Here is an 18,121-nt window from a genome sequence, read left to right on the forward strand (position 1 = left end):
ACAGACATAGGCAGAGGGAGAAGCAGGCGCCTCACAGGAGCCTGATGTGGGACTCCATCCGGGATCCCAGGATCACGACTGGAGCCGAAGGCAGCCGCCCAACCGCTGAGCCACCCAGGCATCCCTGTTTTCTCTTTTAAAGATATTATTTATTTATTTATTTGACAGAGAGAGAGAGAGAGAGAGAGACAGAGTGCACAAGCACAGGGAGTGGCAGGCAGAGGGAGAGGGAGAAGCAGGCTCCTTGCGGAGCAGGGAACCCATCATGGGGCTCTATCCCAGGAATCTGAGATTATGACCTGAGCCGAAGGCAGATGCTTAACCAATCCTGAGCCACCCAGGCACCCCTGTTTCCTTAGTTTTACAAGGAAGGAACTAAAATTTCATTGAGAATTACCAAATGAGGGATCCCTGGGTGGTGCAGCGGTTTGGCGCCTGCCTTTGGCCCAGGGCGCGATCCTAGAGACCCAGGATCGAATCCCACGTCGGGCTCCCGGTGCATGGAGCCTGCTTCTCCCTCTGCCTATGTCTCTGCCTCTCTCTCTCTCTCTGTGACTATCATAAATAATAAATAATAAAAAAAAAAAAAAAGAGAATTACCAAATGATTATCTGGACCAGCTCAGTGACTACATAGGTCAGAGCATCAGCTCTTCCACTGGTTTTCATAAGCTCTTGTCTTCCTTAGAAATAGTGACAGAGGGATGCCTGGGTGACTTAGTGGTTGAGGGTCTGCCTTTGGCTCGGTGTGTGATCCCGGAGTGGTGTGATCCTGGAGTCCCGGGATCGGGTCCCATGTCAGGCTCCCAGCGTGGAGCCTGCTTCTCCCTCAGCCTGTGTCTCTGCCTCTCTCTGTGTCTCTCATCTATAAAAAAAGAAAAGAAAAGAAAAGAAATAGTGACAGGCAGCTTGGGTGGCCCAGTGGTTTAGTGCCACCTTCAGCCCAAGGTGTGATCCTGGGGTCCTGGGGTTGAGTCCCACGTCGGGCTCCCTGCATGGAGCCTGCTTCTCCCTTGGCCTGTATCTCTGCCTCTCTCTCTCTCTCTGTGTGTGTCTCTCATGAATAAATAAAATATTAAAAAAAAAATAGTGACAGAAATCTGTTCATCAGGAAATACATTAAGAAATATAGAATACAGGGATCCCTGGGTGGCGCAGCGGTTTAGCGCCTGCCTTTGGCCCAGGGTGCGATCCTGGAGACCCAGGATCAAATCCCACATCGGGCTCCCGGTGCATGGAGCCTGCTCCTCCCTCTGCCTGTGTCTCTGCCTCTCTCTCTCTCTCTCTCTCTCTCTCTCTCTCTCTGTGACTATCATAAATAAATAAAAATTAAAAAAAAATTTAAAAAAATATAGAATACATAAAGCCTCTTGTGATCTAGAACTCTCTTAGGTATCTACTCTAGAAAAATAATTCACACATATGCACAAGGAAAGGATGTATACGTATTTTTTAGTGTTGGATATGACCATGAAAACTTAAAAACAGTGGTAAGGCCCTAAAGAAGAATGGCTAAATAAATGATGGTAGATCTGGGCTGTGGAATTCTCACAGGAGTTAGAGTGGAATGAATCTGTGTGAGCTGACATGGCAAAACCTCTGTGCTGTACTGAATTTCTGCCTAATTTACCAGTGATTTCATTCATCTTACATCAAAAAAAAGAAAAGAAAGAAAGAATCTGCATGGATGGATGAAATAGTGCTCCATGTTTTTTTCTGAGGACGTTTATGTAAAATGTATTTTTAAAAGATAACTGGGGGCAGCCCGGGTGGCTCAGCGGTTTAGCGCCGCCTTCAGTCCAGGGCCTGATCCTGGAGACCTGGGATCAAGTCCCGCGTTGGGCTTCCTGCATGGAGCCTGCTTCTCCCTCTGCCTGTGTTTCTGCCTCTCTCTTTCTCTCTTTCTCTCTTTCTCTCTGTGTCTCTCATAAATAAATAAATAAAATCTTTAAAAATAAATAAATAAAAGATGATAACTGAGAACTGGTTAGATTTTAGGGTTCAGATTCAGAGAAACCTTTCCTTTTTTAAAAAAAATATTTTATTTTTTTATTCCTGAGAGATACAGGGAGAAGGAGGCAGACACGTAGGCAGAGGGAGAAGCAGGCTCCACAGAGACAGCCCGATGTGGGACTCAATCCTGGGACCCCAGGATCATGCCCTGAGCCAAAGACAGATGCTCAACCACTGAGCCACCCAGGCGTCCCTAGAGAAACCTTTTTTGACCATCTCATTAATTTGTGTATTAATTTATGATTTATGTATTTATTTGAGAGAGAGAGAGAGAGTGTGTGTGTATGTGTACATGAGTGGGGAAAGGGGCAGAAGGAGAGAACATCCAAGCAGACTCCCATTAAGTGGGCAGCCCAACTCAGGGCTCATCTCAGGAGCCATGAGATCCAGACCTGAGCCAAATCCAAGAGTTGGATGCTTAACTGACTGAGCCACCCAGGTGCCCCACTCTAAATCTTTTAAAAATAAAAATGTTTCAGGGTGCCTGGGTGGCTCAGTTGGTTAAGTGTCTGCCTTAGACTCAGATCATGATCCCAAGGTCCTGGGATCGACCCCCACATCAGTCTCCCTGCTAAGCGCAGATGCTGCTTCTCTCTCCCCCTCTGCCCCTTCCCCTACTTGTGCTCTGTCAAATAAATAAATTTAAAAAATATTTCTTAATGAAAATGTTTCTGTGTATTAGGTAATTAAAAATATGTTTATTCACCAAGCCACCCCTTCTCAATTATTGCCAAAGAGTTATTTAGGACAGCCCTTTTAACATATCCCCAAGTCATGCCGACATATAGAAGTGTCAATTCTCAAGCCAGTTTCTGTAGGTTCTCTTTTAATCTATAGATTACCCTTGTTTTTAACAAAACTGTATTTTGTCCTTTCAAGTTTTCAGGATTTTGCTACTGCATTCCCCATGGTGTGTTACTGTAGCATATTCCTCTGTTCTCCATTTATTGTAATGGAATCAGTCACCAAGGACCATTGCCTATCTAAACCTAAACCTGTTAATGATGGGTTGCAAAATGGTTATATCCTCATTCATACGTTACTTCTTAGCTTATTAGCTAGAATACTTATCTAAAGAGAAACTTCTCTGATTACCTTATGTATGTAGACATCATAGGACTGGTAAAATAAATGCATGATTTATTTAGTAGTTTTCAGAATAGAAGTGGTTCCCAAATATCTTTTTGTCATCTGTAAAATGGTTTTAATAGTATGTACCTCTTAAAGTTGTTATGAAGATGAACAGTTAATACTTGGAAACCATTTAAAACAGTGTCTGATACATACTAAGAATTATTTATATATTAAATAAAATAAAGACATTGCAATAGAGCATCAGGCGTATCATCAGATCAGTGCAAACTAGACTTTTAAGCAACCCACGGACGAACCTAGGTTTCCAAGATTTTCAACATTTATTTTTATTAGAGTATCCTGTTTACATTGTTTAAAAGTTCTAATTTAATGATTTAGAAAAATTGTAATTGAAGCCATTCTCAGAATAATTCTGTTGCCATGAATATAAGCACTTGCCCAGTCTACATTTGGTCTGGAAAGGAATTGATATTTGGCGTCCAGTAACATGAACCCTCTGATGGTCTGTGACAGATGGTGCTGATGGGGAAGCAGAAGCCGGAGAAACCCAACAGAACAAAAGTGTCACCTATGATCTCTCGAAATTGGTAAACTATCCAGGTTTTAATATCTCTACTCCCAGAGGAATTCCAGACGTAAGTATATTGTTTTTCTATTCTTCTGGGATGGGACACTATTATAATGATTGTTCAAAACGTTAGCTTATGTAGCAGTTACTGTTAGGGAAAGAAGTAGATGTGTCATTTGTGTGTTTAGTTTTGTAACTTCCTTTATGTTGACTAGAGTCTTTTTTAAGATTTTATTTATTCATTAGAGATACAGAATGAGCGAGAAAGAGTGTGGGCGAAGGACAGAAGGAGATGGACAAGCAGGCTCCCCACTGAACCTGACTCAGGGCTCAATCCCAGGACCCCGAGATCATGACCTGAGCCAAAGGCAGATATTTAACTGACTCAGCTACCCAGGCAACCCTATGTTAACTAGAATCTCAAGTGAAATCTTGTATTCATTTTTTTTTTAAAAAAACAACAGTTTTTTTCTGATTTTTATGCCTTATGAAAAGGAGCTAAAAAGAATGGTTAGATTCTATAAATCTAAAACTATACTAAAAATATATATATATATTTTTAATTTTTATTTATTTATGATAGTCACAGAGAGAGAGAGAGAGAGGGGGGCAGAGACACAGGCAGAGGGAGAAGCAGGCTCCATGCACCGGGAGCCTGATGTGGGATTCGATCCCGGGTCTCCAGGATCGCGCCCTGGGCCAAAGGCAGGCGCCAAACCGCTGCACCACCCAGGGATCCCTAAAAATATATTTTTTAAAGATTTTATTTATTTATTCATGAGAGAGACACAGAGAGGCAGAGTCATAGGCAGAGGGAGAAGGATGCTCATGCAAGGAGCCCAATGTGGGACTTGATCCCGAGTCCCAGGATCATGACCTGAGCCAAAGACTTAACCGCTGAGCCACCCAGGTGTCCCCCAATTTTTTTTTTAAGATATTATTTATTCATGAGAGACAGAGAAAGAGAGGCAGAGACATAGGCAGAGGGAGAACCAGGCTCCATGAAGGGAGCCCAATGTGGGACTCGATCCCAGGACTATATATATTATATATATATCAGGATCATGCCCTGAGCAGAAGACAGATGCTTAACCACTGAGCCACCCAGGCATCCCTATAAAAGATTGTTTTTAAAACATGGGATGGTTCTGAGGCAGTATTGTAAGTTCTATGGGATTACTTGGAAAGTAAATTTCTGCCTTTAGTAAATCTTTTTTTTTTTTTTTTGCCCTTAGTAAATCTAAGTTACTATAACTTCTTTTCCTAAGCTAAAATTCCTTCCCCCCCCCATTTTTTCTCTTTAAAGTAAATTTTCTCTTTTTAAAGTTTTATTTATTTATTAGAGAGAGAGAGGAAGGGAGGGAGGGAGCACAAGCCAGGGGAGGGACAGAGAGAGAGAGAGAAAGACTCTCCACTGAGCAGGAAGCCAGATGGAGGACTCAATTCTAGGACCCTGAGATCATGACCTGGGCTGAAAAGCAGATGCTTTAACTGAGTGAGCCACTCAGGCGCCCCTAAAATTTCTCATTCTATATAAGAATAGTTTTTTACATTTAATCTCTTCCAACTTCCTTATTATGTTTTTAAGACTCAACAATGATCTTTTGTGGTAGTGATGATGGTGGTGATAAATTTCAATTAAAAAAATGCATTCTAGATGTACTTAGGAACTGAGCAGTAGAGAAGAGGCCAAAGATCTGAACTTAGCATCTAGCGAATAGATGTGAAGACAAGTGTGTAATTAATTAAGGGCTAAATTGCATGGTGAACCATTAGTGCCTCTGGAAATGGTCCCAGTCCCACCCTAAATTAGAGTCCACCAGGGGCGTTCAGTAGAAATGCACGTTCTTGTATCCCACCTGTCCCACCATTAGATCTAACTAATCTGACCCTGGAATCTGAAGATTTGACAAGAGCCCAAAGTGACTTTCCTCGAGAACTGTTGCATGTGCTCTTGAGATGAGAGAGAGAGAAGTGGTGTTGAACCATAAGGATGAAGGCTGGGTTTATTTTTTTATTTTTTAAAGATTTTATTTATTTATTCATTCATGAAAGAGAGAGAGAGAGAGGCAGAGACACAGGCAGAAGGAGAAGCAGGCTCCATGCCAGAAGCCTGATGTGGGACTCGATCTCAGGTCTCCAGGATCACGTCCTGGGCCAAAGGCAGGCACTAAACCACTGAGCCACCCAGGGATCCCTGAAGGCTGGGTTTAGAAAGGGAAAGAACAGAAGATGGAAGCTCAGTGTGCCTGACTATGTTAGAGATAAGCAGTGAAGGCACTGTCAGCAGGCCAATATGTGAGGGGTGGGGAGGCCATGTCGTCACTGCCTAGAACTTTTGCTTATAATCAGTAGAAGCTTTTTGGGCCAGGTGATTTTGTCAGGTAGGCTTTTAGTATTGAGTTCAGATTATTTTGCAGGTGGAGTTGGTTGGGGTTTTTTTTTTCCTGGGTGCACCATCATCTTCATTAATCCTCCTAAAAAGGAAAAGTCACGTGTGAAGCAAAAATGTGATTTGAGACTTCGACTTCACAAAATCTCAAAAGTATGGGCAGCCCTGGTGGCTCAGCGGTTTAGCACCACTTTCGGCCCAGGGTGGGATCCTGGAGACCTGGGATTGAGTCCCACGTCAAGCTCCCTGCATGGAGCCTGCTTCTTCCTCTGCCTGTGTCTCTGCCTCTCTCTCTCTCTCTCTCTCTCCCTATCTCTATCTCTATCTCTCATGAATAAATAAATAAAATCTTTAAAATATATATATATCTCAAAAGTATGATGTTTTCCAAATCCAGGCTTGTTTTTCCCTTCTTTTTTCTTCATTAGGAATGGAGGATGTTTGGGTCCATACCAATGCAGGCATGTCAACAGAAGGACGTGTTTGCCAATTACCTTACTTCTAACTTCCAAGCGGTAAATAGCTTCTTAAGCATGTATTGCCTATAATCTGTGGGATTTTGTAACTCCTAAGCATCTTTTTGCACTTAGGCTTTGTAAAGTACTCTGTACTCTGTGTTTTCTGATGAATCACAAGGACAAGGGTAGCTACATTCACCATTAACCTACACTTTGCTCCAGATTGGTTTTCTGCATGGAATTGAAGGGAAGGTGTGGCATCTCATTCTTTGTTTACCCCATTAACTTGTGCTTGGCTTGGCTCCTCTGTCAGCCAAGTCTGAGGTCTGGCAGCAAGAGGTCTTCGTCCCAGTCCAGCCCTAGCAGCCCAAAGAAGCAGAAGAAGGAAAGCAGCTCAGGAGCCTCGCCTGCAGATATGGAGCTCGACTCCGGTAGGTTTCATCTCATGGTCTTGATTTCACCGAGAAGGTAGAGCGAATGCTCTATTAGGAAGGGGGGCTGTTTATGGCACTAGCAGAATGCTTTGATCTTATCCTTGGAGATGAGAACTTCACCCCTACTACTGATACAAGGTAAGGTGGAAGACAGCTTGGTGTAGGACCAAGGGGGCTAGCTGAGTTCCTGAGTCTGCCAAGCCTACTTACCCGTCCCAGTGGGCCTGGATCTGGACTGCCCCCCGAATAGGGGCAGCGCCCTGGAAAGTGGTAGAAAGTGTTCTACTTTAGCAGCTCCATCCTAAGAGGGAGAAAGGCAGAGCTGAGCCAGGCTTTTCCAGTTACTCTTCCCATTCTTCGTACCCCAACTTGGTAAGTTGTACTTCCTTCCCAGGACAGAGAGGCCATGAGGAAAATCTGTCCTGGAAACCCACAGTGGAACAAAGGCTTTGCCCTCTGATATTTTTCTGGCTTTTTATTCCCAATCCTCTGGGCTTAGGCATGGAAGCTGTGGCCAGCCAGGACCATGACACTCCTCAGCAGTGGATCAGGACAGGCACACACCCACTTTTCTGTCCCCGACCCCTACTATCAACCACTCCACTGGTCTTTGGGACTTCCCCTTGGGACTGCTGGTGTGTAGTCTAGATTTTGCCCCTAGAAAGCTCTGGAATGAATCAGAACTTTATATCAGAACTGCGAAGCTACTCTGAATCCAAGACTGAAAAACTCCTTCCTTGCCTCCCTCCCTCCCCTCCCATCCCAAATTATGCCCAGCTATTTGGTCCTGTTCGCATGTCAGATGGCAATGTTAAGATGAAGTGCATTTATTTATTTATTAAGGTTTTATTTATTTATTCATGAAAGACACAGAGAGAGAGGCAGAGACATAGGCAGAGGGAGAAGCAGGCTCCCTACAGGGAGCCTTACGTGGGTGGGACTCCATCCCCAGATGTAGGGTCACTCCCTGAGCTGAAGGTGGAGGCTCAACCACTGAGCCACCCAGGTGTCCCGATGAAGTGCATTTAGATACCCTAGTAGTAAGATGGCTAGCAATACAGATCACCCCGATTTGTGAATCTCCTTATTTTTAAAATTCCCAGGGAGAATTTAAAGGTCACAGATAAATCCCCTTAAAATCCAAGGTAATTAAAGTCCAAAATCAAAGCCCCCCCCCCCCCCAACCATTTTCCCACAAGTTTTGCTCCGCTTAGTCTCAGCCACAGGAGTTCTCGATGCCAGAATAGAGAGCACAGACAGGGCACTGGGTAGCTACAGACTGATGTCAGTATCCATTTTGCTTTCCACAAGGTTGGCAAGTTCATAACAGAATTATTATAGCCTTTGCCATATTCATGAAATTTGGCTCTGCCAAATTCTCCAAAGCTTGAAGGCAGTTGTCCCAGACAAAATTACATTCCTGGAGGCCAACACTTAGCCAAGATTTCCAAGTGGAGGGCAAAAATCTTGTCTGTCTGAGGGATTCCAGTCGGTGCCAGTTATCTGCCTCCACCACCTGTGGACTTAAATTCAGTTGGAAGGAAATGCCCACAAGAAGTGAATTTTGGTCTTGAGCACTTAGAATATCTATGGAGAGGAGCCACCTATGCTTGGCATTTTGAAATTCTTTTTTAGAGTAGGGGGCAAAGGGACACCTGGGCAGCTCAGCTCTGGGGCGTCTGCCTTTGGCTCAAGGTGTGATCCTGGAGTCCTGGGATCAAGTCCCACATCAGGCTCCCTGCGTGGAGCCTGCTTCTCCTTCTGCCTATGTCTCTGCCTCTCTGTCTGTGTCTCTCTTTTTTTTTTTTTTTTTTAAGATTGTATTTATCCATTCATGAGAGACACAGAGAGAGAAGCAGGCTCCACACAGGGAGCCCAATGTGGGATTCGATCCCAGGACTCCAGGATCACGCCCTGGGCTGAAGGCAGGCACTAAACTGCTGAGCCATCCAGGGATTCCCCGTCTCTCTGTGTCTCTCATGAATAAATAAATAAAATCTTTAAAAAATAGTGTAGGGGGCAGAGGAAGAAGAAAGAGAATCTTAATCAGGTTCCACGCCCAACATGGAGCCTGATGTGGGGCTCAATCTTACAACGCTGAGATCATGACCTGAGTTGAAATCAAGAGTCAACACTTAACTGACTGGGCCACCCGGGTGCCTCTGTTTTGAACCTTTTGAGACATCGTTTTTGTGTCTCAGAGTGGGGATTTGTGGTGACACACTCCCATCACCGGGTCCACAAACTTCCATGCAGGTATTTTCAGCCCAGTGTGACAGGAGCATCATTTATTTCCTGTTAGGGGAACTGCTGAGGCCTGAGGAACCTGCTTCCCAGGGGAAGTTCCCCCCTCTCCCCAATCATTAACCAGCCCAGAGCCACCCTGAGCCCCCTGTGGTGAAGTGAGACTTCATCCTAAGGCCAGAGTCTTGAGAACCCAAGCACTCCCCCACGTTCCCTCTACGGCTCTCAGGCTGGAGTGGGATTTGGGGCGGAAGACCATGTGCATGCCTTACAACTCTGGGATCAACAGTGCTCACAGAACACTGGGTGTCTAAGGCAAATGGGACCATTCAGAACAAAGATTATTTATGCCTTGTGCATGAGAGTCCTGAGATGTGTCATTTCCATAGCATACAGTCAGGTCTGGCACGGGCGCATCTCCTGAGCCGGGGTGGTGCCACACGGTGAGCTGAGCCAGGGCCCCGAGACTCCCTTTGTCAGCCATGCCTTAGCTCTCCAGCTCACTCTCACCCCATGGTCTCTTACAGAATTCTGTCCTCAGTGGTGCCTGATATGGGGCCTCTGCTGGTGTCTGTACTCATCTGCCTGCTTGCACAAATTTGCCAGGTGTGGTTCAAGGTCCCAGGCAACTTGCTAAAGGCCCTCTAGCCTCTGCCATGGGCAGTGGCAACTGGCTGTGTTGATAAGCCTCTGCCTCTTCAGAAAAACCGCGCTTATAAGTGAAGTCACTATAAGGTGGACTCACCTGCTGAGAAGAAAGGACCATGTGGCAAGAGTTTCCTTGCCCAAAACACAGACTTAAAAGATGAGCCAGTATAAGCCTCTATAAAATACCAGGATCAGAACACTGACGACACGCTAAAGCTCAAGGCCTGAAGCCATATGTCTTGACCACACTGTGTCCCCATGCATCTCTCTATCCCCAGTCATTCCTTCATTCTGTTGAAATTTCTGGTGTTTCCCCTCTACTCATCAGACGTCAGGGGCTTTGAGAGTGCTTAATAGCAACCTACTTTTCCACCTAGGTTCTGAACAACTTTTAAGTGATCAGTAATCATATATTACATCACCAGGACCAGATTTTAGGGTGCTTAGTGCAAGAGCCATGACGGTCTACTAACTGAACCGGGCTAGCTTGTGAACACCCAGGTATGTGGTCCTTAAGTGAAGCAGGCCTTCCCACCCCCGGTACAGCTCTCATCCAGCCTCTTCCTGCCCTACAGGGGCAGAAGTCCAGAAGGAGGAGCAGTGCGCATGGCCTCTGTGGACAGCCCACTCCCAAGAAGAGGCATTTGAGTTGGTCTCACTATCATTTTCCTGTGGAAAACTTTACTAGCAAGTGATGAATATAAGTGAAGTGGATCCCCTGTTGCAGACATGCATGTTTAGTGATTTAGTTTGGAATTATGAACTAGAGTTGCCTACATGTCTTTTCCCCATGGATGTTGACATTCTCCTGTCAAGAATGCACTCCATGATATTCTGTGCAAAGGAAGCTCGGGTTAGGGTTTGGAATGATTTGTTCTTAAATGAGTAAGGTACATTGGTTGTAAAAGAAAAGACTTCTGATGAGAGTTCTGTCCTCCCTGCCGCGAGCTCCTCCCCTCCTCCTATGTGGTGTGTGTTGTAGTGAAGAGTGCCAGTGGTGTCCTCGTGAGTCCCAGGCAGAGGTGCCATTCATATGTACGAGCATCCACCCTTTCTCATATTGGCCCAGTTTCTAGCCGGTTCCGCAAATCCCAGCAGTACCTCAGTAATAACGTCTTTGTTCAGGTCCACTCTCCTGATGGCTCTCCCTGCCCCCCCTCATTGGTGTTTTTGTGTCGTTTCTGCCCTTAGTTGTTCTTTATGTTTCTGAGTAAGTTGATTTCTTAAAATCTAAGTGACAGTACGTTACTGACCTCACAGGTCTTATTGCCCAGCCAAGAAAGTTCAGACTGGTTTTTGCATAGCCGTCGAGATCATGGTAGTTGAAGTTGCCAAATTTTAAAAACCTGTGCTATTTAAGCCTCTCTACTAGACTCTGAGGACAAGAAGATTCGTGGGACACAAGCGCTACCCTAAGTTTCCAGTATTATCTCCTAGGGAGGGCAGAGGTCTAAATGTCACTGTAGTATAAATGCAGTGGCCCGTAGTGATAAGAGCCACAGAGCTGGTTACAGACTGTAGGGGTGTCACTGAGGAAAAGCTGAGCTGCTGTGCTGGATGAGGTCAAGACCCTGATCAGGACAGACTTGGAGCTGCATTCTAGGGATAAATTCAAGAATTTACCTAGTAGGTTAGGGCGTTTGAGTCCATGGGAAGTTCAGATGCAGAGCATGAGACATCACGGCACACTGGTTGGTCCAACAGAGGAGTGACACCTGGGATTTAAACCCGGCAGTAAAAAATGGCATGGTGAAGTAGGCGGATTCTTGGTCAGAGAGGGCCTTCCAAGGCACAGATCAGCCTTTGTTCTGTAGGTGATGGCAGCACTGAAGGTTTCTAATGAGGTGGGAAGGTTAATGATTTGTAAAGATTGATGCTTTACAAAGGTGAGAATAGTTTGGACAGTGGATATAAGGAAGATGAGTCCAAAGGCACAGATGACTCCAGTATTCTGAATATAATGTCATGGCTGTGACAATCTGCAGGAGAGCATGGACCCCAGAGAGCCAAGGACCAGGGGTGGGGGGCAGAGGGAGAGGAGAGACTCTCAGGTGATGAACAGGTCCAGTTTGGCAACAGCTAGACGCCACCCGTGGTACCATTGGTGAGAACAGCATGGAGTCCAGCTTTGAGGGAAAGATCTGTTGTTTCAGACAGGATGGATCTATTGTGAGTGGGACGTATTCTAGGTGGTGAGGACCAGTGGGCAGTGAGCTCCATGAACCCATAGTTCAGGTGGGCAGTCTAGACCAGAGGTACAGAACGGGGAGGCAGGGCCGGGGGTATCGCATCCTGCCTCCTCAGCTTGGTCTCCTGCAGCAGCGGCCCACCCAGCCTGTGTTTCCTGCCATCGCCCTCCCCAGGCCCCCCTGCAGCGCCTACAGACTACCTAGAAATCACTCTGCCTCTTAGGCCATCATTCATGTTTCCTCACTCTGAGCTGGTGTACACAGCATGCAACAGGATTTCCAGGGGTTTTGTTTAAGTTCCGGGCACTGGGAGAGCCTGTAGCCCTCCCTACAGGTGTTCTTTTCAGGTGGCAATGGTTATGGTACCTGAGCATCCGGGGTGTTCCCCTCCCTGGCCAGCTTATCTGGCCATTGACTCTCTGGGTGCACCTGAGTTCAAACGAGAAATGTTGGTAAACGCAGATGCTGCGACCACTTCAGTTTCTTAACTGTTCTATTCCAGATGCGGAGGTCCCACACAGCTCTCCAAGCGGAGCTTTTCAGTTCCAGCCCCCTTTGCCCCCTGGCACTCCTCCTCCCCTGCCACAGGGGACTCCTCCGCCCATCTTCACCCCTCCACTCCCCAAGGGCACCCCGCCACTGACTCCCAGCGACTCACCCCAGACCAGAGCAGCATCCGCAGCTATGGATGAGGACTCGCTGACTTTGGAAGAACTTGAGGAACAGCAGAGGCGGATCTGGGCAGCCCTTGAGCAGGCTGAGAGCGTGAACAGCGATTCTGATATTCCCGTTGACACCCCTCTCACTGGGAACTCGGTTGTCTCTTCTCCTTGTCCACATGAGCTAGACCTCCCGGTTCCTGAGGGGAAACCCTCTGAAAAGCAGAGGCCTGAGGAACCTGAGGAACCTGAGGGACCAGACGTTTGTACAAAGAAATTGGAAGTTGAACATTCTCTGAGCCCAGATTCTGAGCCTCCGTTGCTTTGTCAGGAGGAGGAGGAAGAGTCTGTTCAGATCGACTCTAAAGATGCTCTTGATAATGGCAATGGCGTGTCGAACTGCGATGTTAGTAATGGAGGCAGTCAGAAGCTCCTTCATGTGGACACCAGCCCTTCAACAGCCACGAAGATTCACAGCCCTGTACCTGACATGAGCAAGTTCGCGACTGGAATAACGCCATTTGAATTTGAGAATATGGCCGAATCTACTGGAATGTACCTCAGGATAAGAAACTTGTTAAAGAACTCTCCCCGAAACCAGCAGAAAAACAAAAAGGCCTCCGAATAACTGCTTGACATAGCAGGAAGAGCTATTTAATTATCTATAACTTTGTGTTTTGTTAATTAGTAACAACTGGAGATAAATTGTTTTCAGATTTTTCTCTCCCATGTAAAAACCTATCCAAAGCTTAATTGTGGCCTGAAGTCAGGCCTGTTTTAAAGAACAGAACAGAAAGACTGGGCTTGCTGGTTTACTATATTTTATTCTTACTAATAAAAACTTGGGGTGGGAGGGGGCTGAGAATGTAAGTACGAGCTGGTTTAGAGATAGTTTGCTAAGGTTTCTACTACTTTTGGATTGTGTCTGTCAAGAGTGATTGATGGTTTTTATCTGTCTTTTGTACATTGTTTTCCCTTTCTACATTTTGCTAATTATCCTGTATATAAGTTTAATATATCATTTTTTAAAAGAAAAAAATTCTAACCATTTTAAATTCATATTTCAACTCTGACAACCAAATGAGAAAAAATCAGGGATGAGCAGCTTTACCCCATTTGGGGTATTTTTGTAAGTGATTTACACACATCGATTTTAATAACACTTTTACTTTTTTGTAACTTCATTCCTCATATAAGTTTGCTATACAGGTATGTTCATCTTTGTGTACAAAGGTTTAATAAATTAGCTTTCATATACATTATCTAAGACTTTGAATATAAAAAAAGTGATTCACAGTTAGTGTATACAACCTTGTTTAAACATGAATTATGTGGTTGCAAAAATTAGTGGTAGCAAAGAAAATCTAGGAAAACTTGCATTTTTCAGTGTTCTTTCAGCCTTAACTGCAGCAAAATCTTTTAAAGTAATTATTTTGGAAAAAAGGGGGGGCAGCTAGCCTTTGTACAAAAATGACTTTCTAGATTTGAACCCTAAGGTAATTAATACTTAGAAATAAAAGGTAAACATAAACAAGTTGCTTTTAATTGTCAGCTATTTGAGATAGAGCTGGACTATGTTGTCTTTAAACGGAATGCCATTACATTGTTAACAGTCGCATCCCTGAAAATAAACGACTTAAACAATTAGTCTCAGGTATTGTGATCCTGCCCTCAGGCCAGCAGAGGGAGCAAACTACAACCAATCCAGACCATTCCAAATTTTCTTTCTTTCTTTCTTCTTTCTTTCTTTCTTTCTTTCTTTCTTTCTTTTCTTTCTTTCTTTCTTTTCTGATTTTATTAATTTTTTCAAGAGAGGGACAGAGACACAGGCAGAGGGAGAAGCAGACTCCATGCCAGGAGCCTGATGTGGGACTCAATCCCGGGACTCTAGGATCACGCCCTGGGCCAAAGGCAGGCGCTAAACCACTGAGCCACTCAGGCATCCCATGTTTCTTTTTTCATTTTGAGAAATTGAATAGCCACATTCACTCTTCTATAAACAGGAAAAGGAAAGAAAATCCTAGGAAGTGGGCAATTTTCAAGGCCCTCACAGAATGTGCTAGAAATGGAATAAAATGTTAAATATTTGTTTTTTTCCCTCCGAGTTGAAGTACATAATAAAACTAATCCTAGTCTACCATAGTGGTTTTATATACATTATCTTGCTCAATATTTTTGTCAGGTACATATAATAGCACCACATGTATATAACCTGAGGAAGGGATCCCTGGGTGGCGCAGCGGTTTGGTGCCTGCCTTTGGCCCAGGGCGTGATCCTGGAGACCCGGGATCGAATCCCACGTCGGGCTCCCGGTGCATGGAGCCTGCTTCTCCCTCTGCCTGTGTCTCTGCCTCTCTCTCTCTCTCTCTGTGACTATCATAAATAAAATAAAAATTAAAAAAAAAAAAAAACCTGAGGAAACTGGTGGCATTGAGAGGTTACAGGGACTTGTCAAAGTGCAAGAAGTGGTTGTTGACAGGCCAGTCTCCAGCTGAAGACTGGTTGTAGAAGTAAAATGCCCCTATAAAGATACCTTAGAGCACCAGCGAGAAACACCTAGGTGTTCTCTTTTTTTTAAAGATTTATTTATTTATTCATGAGAGAGAGACAGGAGCCTGATGCAGGACTTGATCCCGGGACTCCAGGATCACTCCCTGAGCCAAAGGCAGACGCTCAACCGCTGAGCCACCCGGGCGTCCATCCCTAGGCATTCTCCTTAGCATAAACCACAGGTCTCAAGTTAAAGTGTGTTCATGGCTTTACCCCATGTTCGTAATCCCCATGGTGTAGATATGGTTAACTTCATGTTTTAGAGGAAGTGCCTATGACACAGCTGGTGAGTCACCTGGTGACCCTAACTCTAGAGTGCTCTGACCCCCACATCCATGCTTTTCACCATCATGCTGCCTCCTTGTCAAAAAGCGTTATAAAAGCACTAGTTTCTCCAAAATTGGCTTCTATTTTTTACTTGTTCAATTACTTATCAAGACACACAGGTAGTTCTGTGTACTTGGGGACACTACAAGGAGAAAATGGTAGGATCTGCTTCTAGGAGCCTACATACCAGCAGTAGACAGTGGCTCCCTCTTAGTCACAAGGTCCACTGAGCGGCCAAGAAAGAGGACAAGGTTCTTTGACCACCTGGGGCAGTGGGAGTGCATAGGGAGGACTGGCTTCAAATTCATAGGACTGGGGATCCCTGGGTGGCGCAGCGGTTTGGCGCCTGCCTTTGGCCCAGGGCACGATCCTGGACACTCGGGATCGAATCCCACGTCGGGCTCCCGGTGCATGGAGCCTGCTTCTCCCTCTGCCTGTGTCTCTGCCTCTCTCTCTCTGTGTGACTATCATAAATAAATAAAAATAAAAAAAAATTCATAGGACTGTGAGCTCAAGTGTTCGTTTGCAAGGTACTTAAAGACTCCTGAAAAGAGAAGCTCTGAGCTAAAGCTTAGAGGGGAGGTAGAAGGACTCTACAGACAAAGCAAGCATTAAATGTACAGATGATGGCATGAATAACAAGCAGGAACACTCAAGAAATGCAGGGTGGTAGAAAAAAGGACTTTGAAAAGGGTTGTTGACTCATCGCTACTGAGAACTCTTGATTGTTTTACTATGGGATTTGAATTTTATTAGGGAAAAGGATCTGCTTAAAGATCTTTCAGTGAGGGGGTGACATCGTCCAAGTGGGATTTTTAAAAAGATGCATCCTAAAGCCGAATTGAGAAAATGAATTGGAGAGGAGATCTTTCGCGGAAGGAAGCCTCCCCCAAATGGAAAGTAGTTGCCTTCGGAAGGTGCCCCATTTTTAAACTCTGTTCTACTAGCTGTATCTGTGTATTATGGAGAGGGCTGGGCTGAACAACAGGTTGTTGTGTGGACTTGTCGGTGCACAGATCTCCGGGTGTGGGCAGGTGAGGTCATAAGCAAACACTTGTACTTCAGGATGGACTTGGAGCCGGGCTGGGGACCGGTTTCTCATCTTTGCCTTGGGTTAGAAGGAATGTGGATTGGAATATAGGTTGCTAAAACAAGACCAGTTGTCATCTTGGGCAAGTGCGTGGAAAAAGGCACTGCCCTCACTAAAGCCAAATACCTAATTCCTTCTTTCAAAAGCTTGCATTTCCTTATGTGGTCAAAAAGAGCCTGCTTTCTACCGACAACAGTCTTTCTCCTAGTTGCTTCTATTCTTTAGGCTCTCTGCTGGAACCATTTTGCCCTTCTGTGTCATACTTTGTAGATTGTCATTAGCATGCAAAGCCAACAGGGTGTTGGAGCAATTTTGAATACCCAGGTGGTTTGTAAGGCATGACTCCGTTCCCAAGAAGTCAACATGTACACACAGCCTGTGCTTTTCTTCAGAAGTGAGGAAAGTCCTTTTTCCTTTAACCTAATGTATGCATTGATTTAATGGTCTAAATTCACTTTAGAATGTTCGGGATGAAATTATTTTGTTGAAGCATTCATAAATTGTTCTTAATTACAGAGCTATTTCTCTATTAAATTGGAAGTCTCTGAATGGGCATGTTTTGTAAATCACCAGCAATCTAGGTAGAATGTTTATGGAATATTGGAGTGGAGGGAAAATGTGACAGCTGTCTAAAAGGGAATTATATATATAGGTTCCTAAAGAAATAACTGCATTTGAGGGGGAGGGGGAATGGAAGGAGACTGTAAAATTAAGTGGAAAGACCTTGTTCTCTATTTATTAGTTGCAGAGCATGTATTTGTCATTCATATTTGGATTTTGAATTTGTGGATTTTGTAATTTAGAAAACCAGTCCTCTAAAATTCACATCCCATACACTTCTAACTAGTTGATGTTAAATGTCTATGCATTAGATTTCACTTCTAATTAATTTCCATTTGCAACTATACTCCTTCATAACTATTTAAAGAGTAAAATGAGAGGTTTGATTTTTTCTTTAAAATCTTGACTTTTTGAATTATAAGCAGAGGGAGTAACAAAGCCATCAATTTAAAGGGAAATCTCCTATAAAGGAAACCCACACCATTCTTCTTCATACAGTATAGAAATTTATTATTTTTTTTTTTACCAATTTTCTAAACCCCAAACTTTTTTCTTTCCCAAAATGGAAAGTCTTGATTTTTTTTTTATTATAAATGTAATACAGTTTTGTTTTTATAAATTTAAACAAAATGGTATAAAGCCCTTTATAATCACAGCTTTCAGAGAAAAAAGTCATTGTTTATGGTTTGGTATACCTTCTTCCTGAGCAAATACATGCAACTAAGAATTTTTAATTTTTTTTTTTTTTAAATTTTATTTATTTATTTATAATAGTCACAGAGAGAGAGAGAGAGAGGCAGAGACACAGGCAGAGGGAGAAGCAGGCTCCATGCACCGGGAGCCCGATGTGGGATTCGATCCTGGGTCTCTAGGATCGCGCCCTGGGCCAAAGGC

The 18,121-nt window shown here is 44.3% G+C and overlaps 1 protein-coding gene across 4 annotated transcripts in view; it reads left to right on the forward strand.

Moving 5' to 3' along the window:
• Positions 1-14,346, forward strand: part of ZCCHC8 (zinc finger CCHC-type containing 8) — a 31,580-nt gene extending 17,234 nt beyond the window's left edge. For all 4 annotated transcript variants that reach the window (XM_072802358.1, XM_072802359.1, XM_072802357.1 and 1 more), the window contains 4 exons: positions 3,621-3,742; positions 6,496-6,582; positions 6,839-6,956; positions 12,543-14,346. In XM_072802358.1, the coding sequence (XP_072658459.1) occupies positions 3,621-3,742; positions 6,496-6,582; positions 6,839-6,956; positions 12,543-13,327 (1,112 nt within the window). In that variant the 3' untranslated portion in view covers positions 13,328-14,346. The remainder of the gene's footprint in view (positions 1-3,620; positions 3,743-6,495; positions 6,583-6,838; positions 6,957-12,542) is intronic.
• Positions 14,347-18,121: the final 3,775 nt, after the last annotated feature.

This window comes from Canis lupus, chromosome 27 (genome assembly GCF_048164855.1).
Source record: "Canis lupus baileyi chromosome 27, mCanLup2.hap1, whole genome shotgun sequence".
Taxonomy (NCBI): domain Eukaryota; kingdom Metazoa; phylum Chordata; class Mammalia; order Carnivora; family Canidae; genus Canis; species Canis lupus.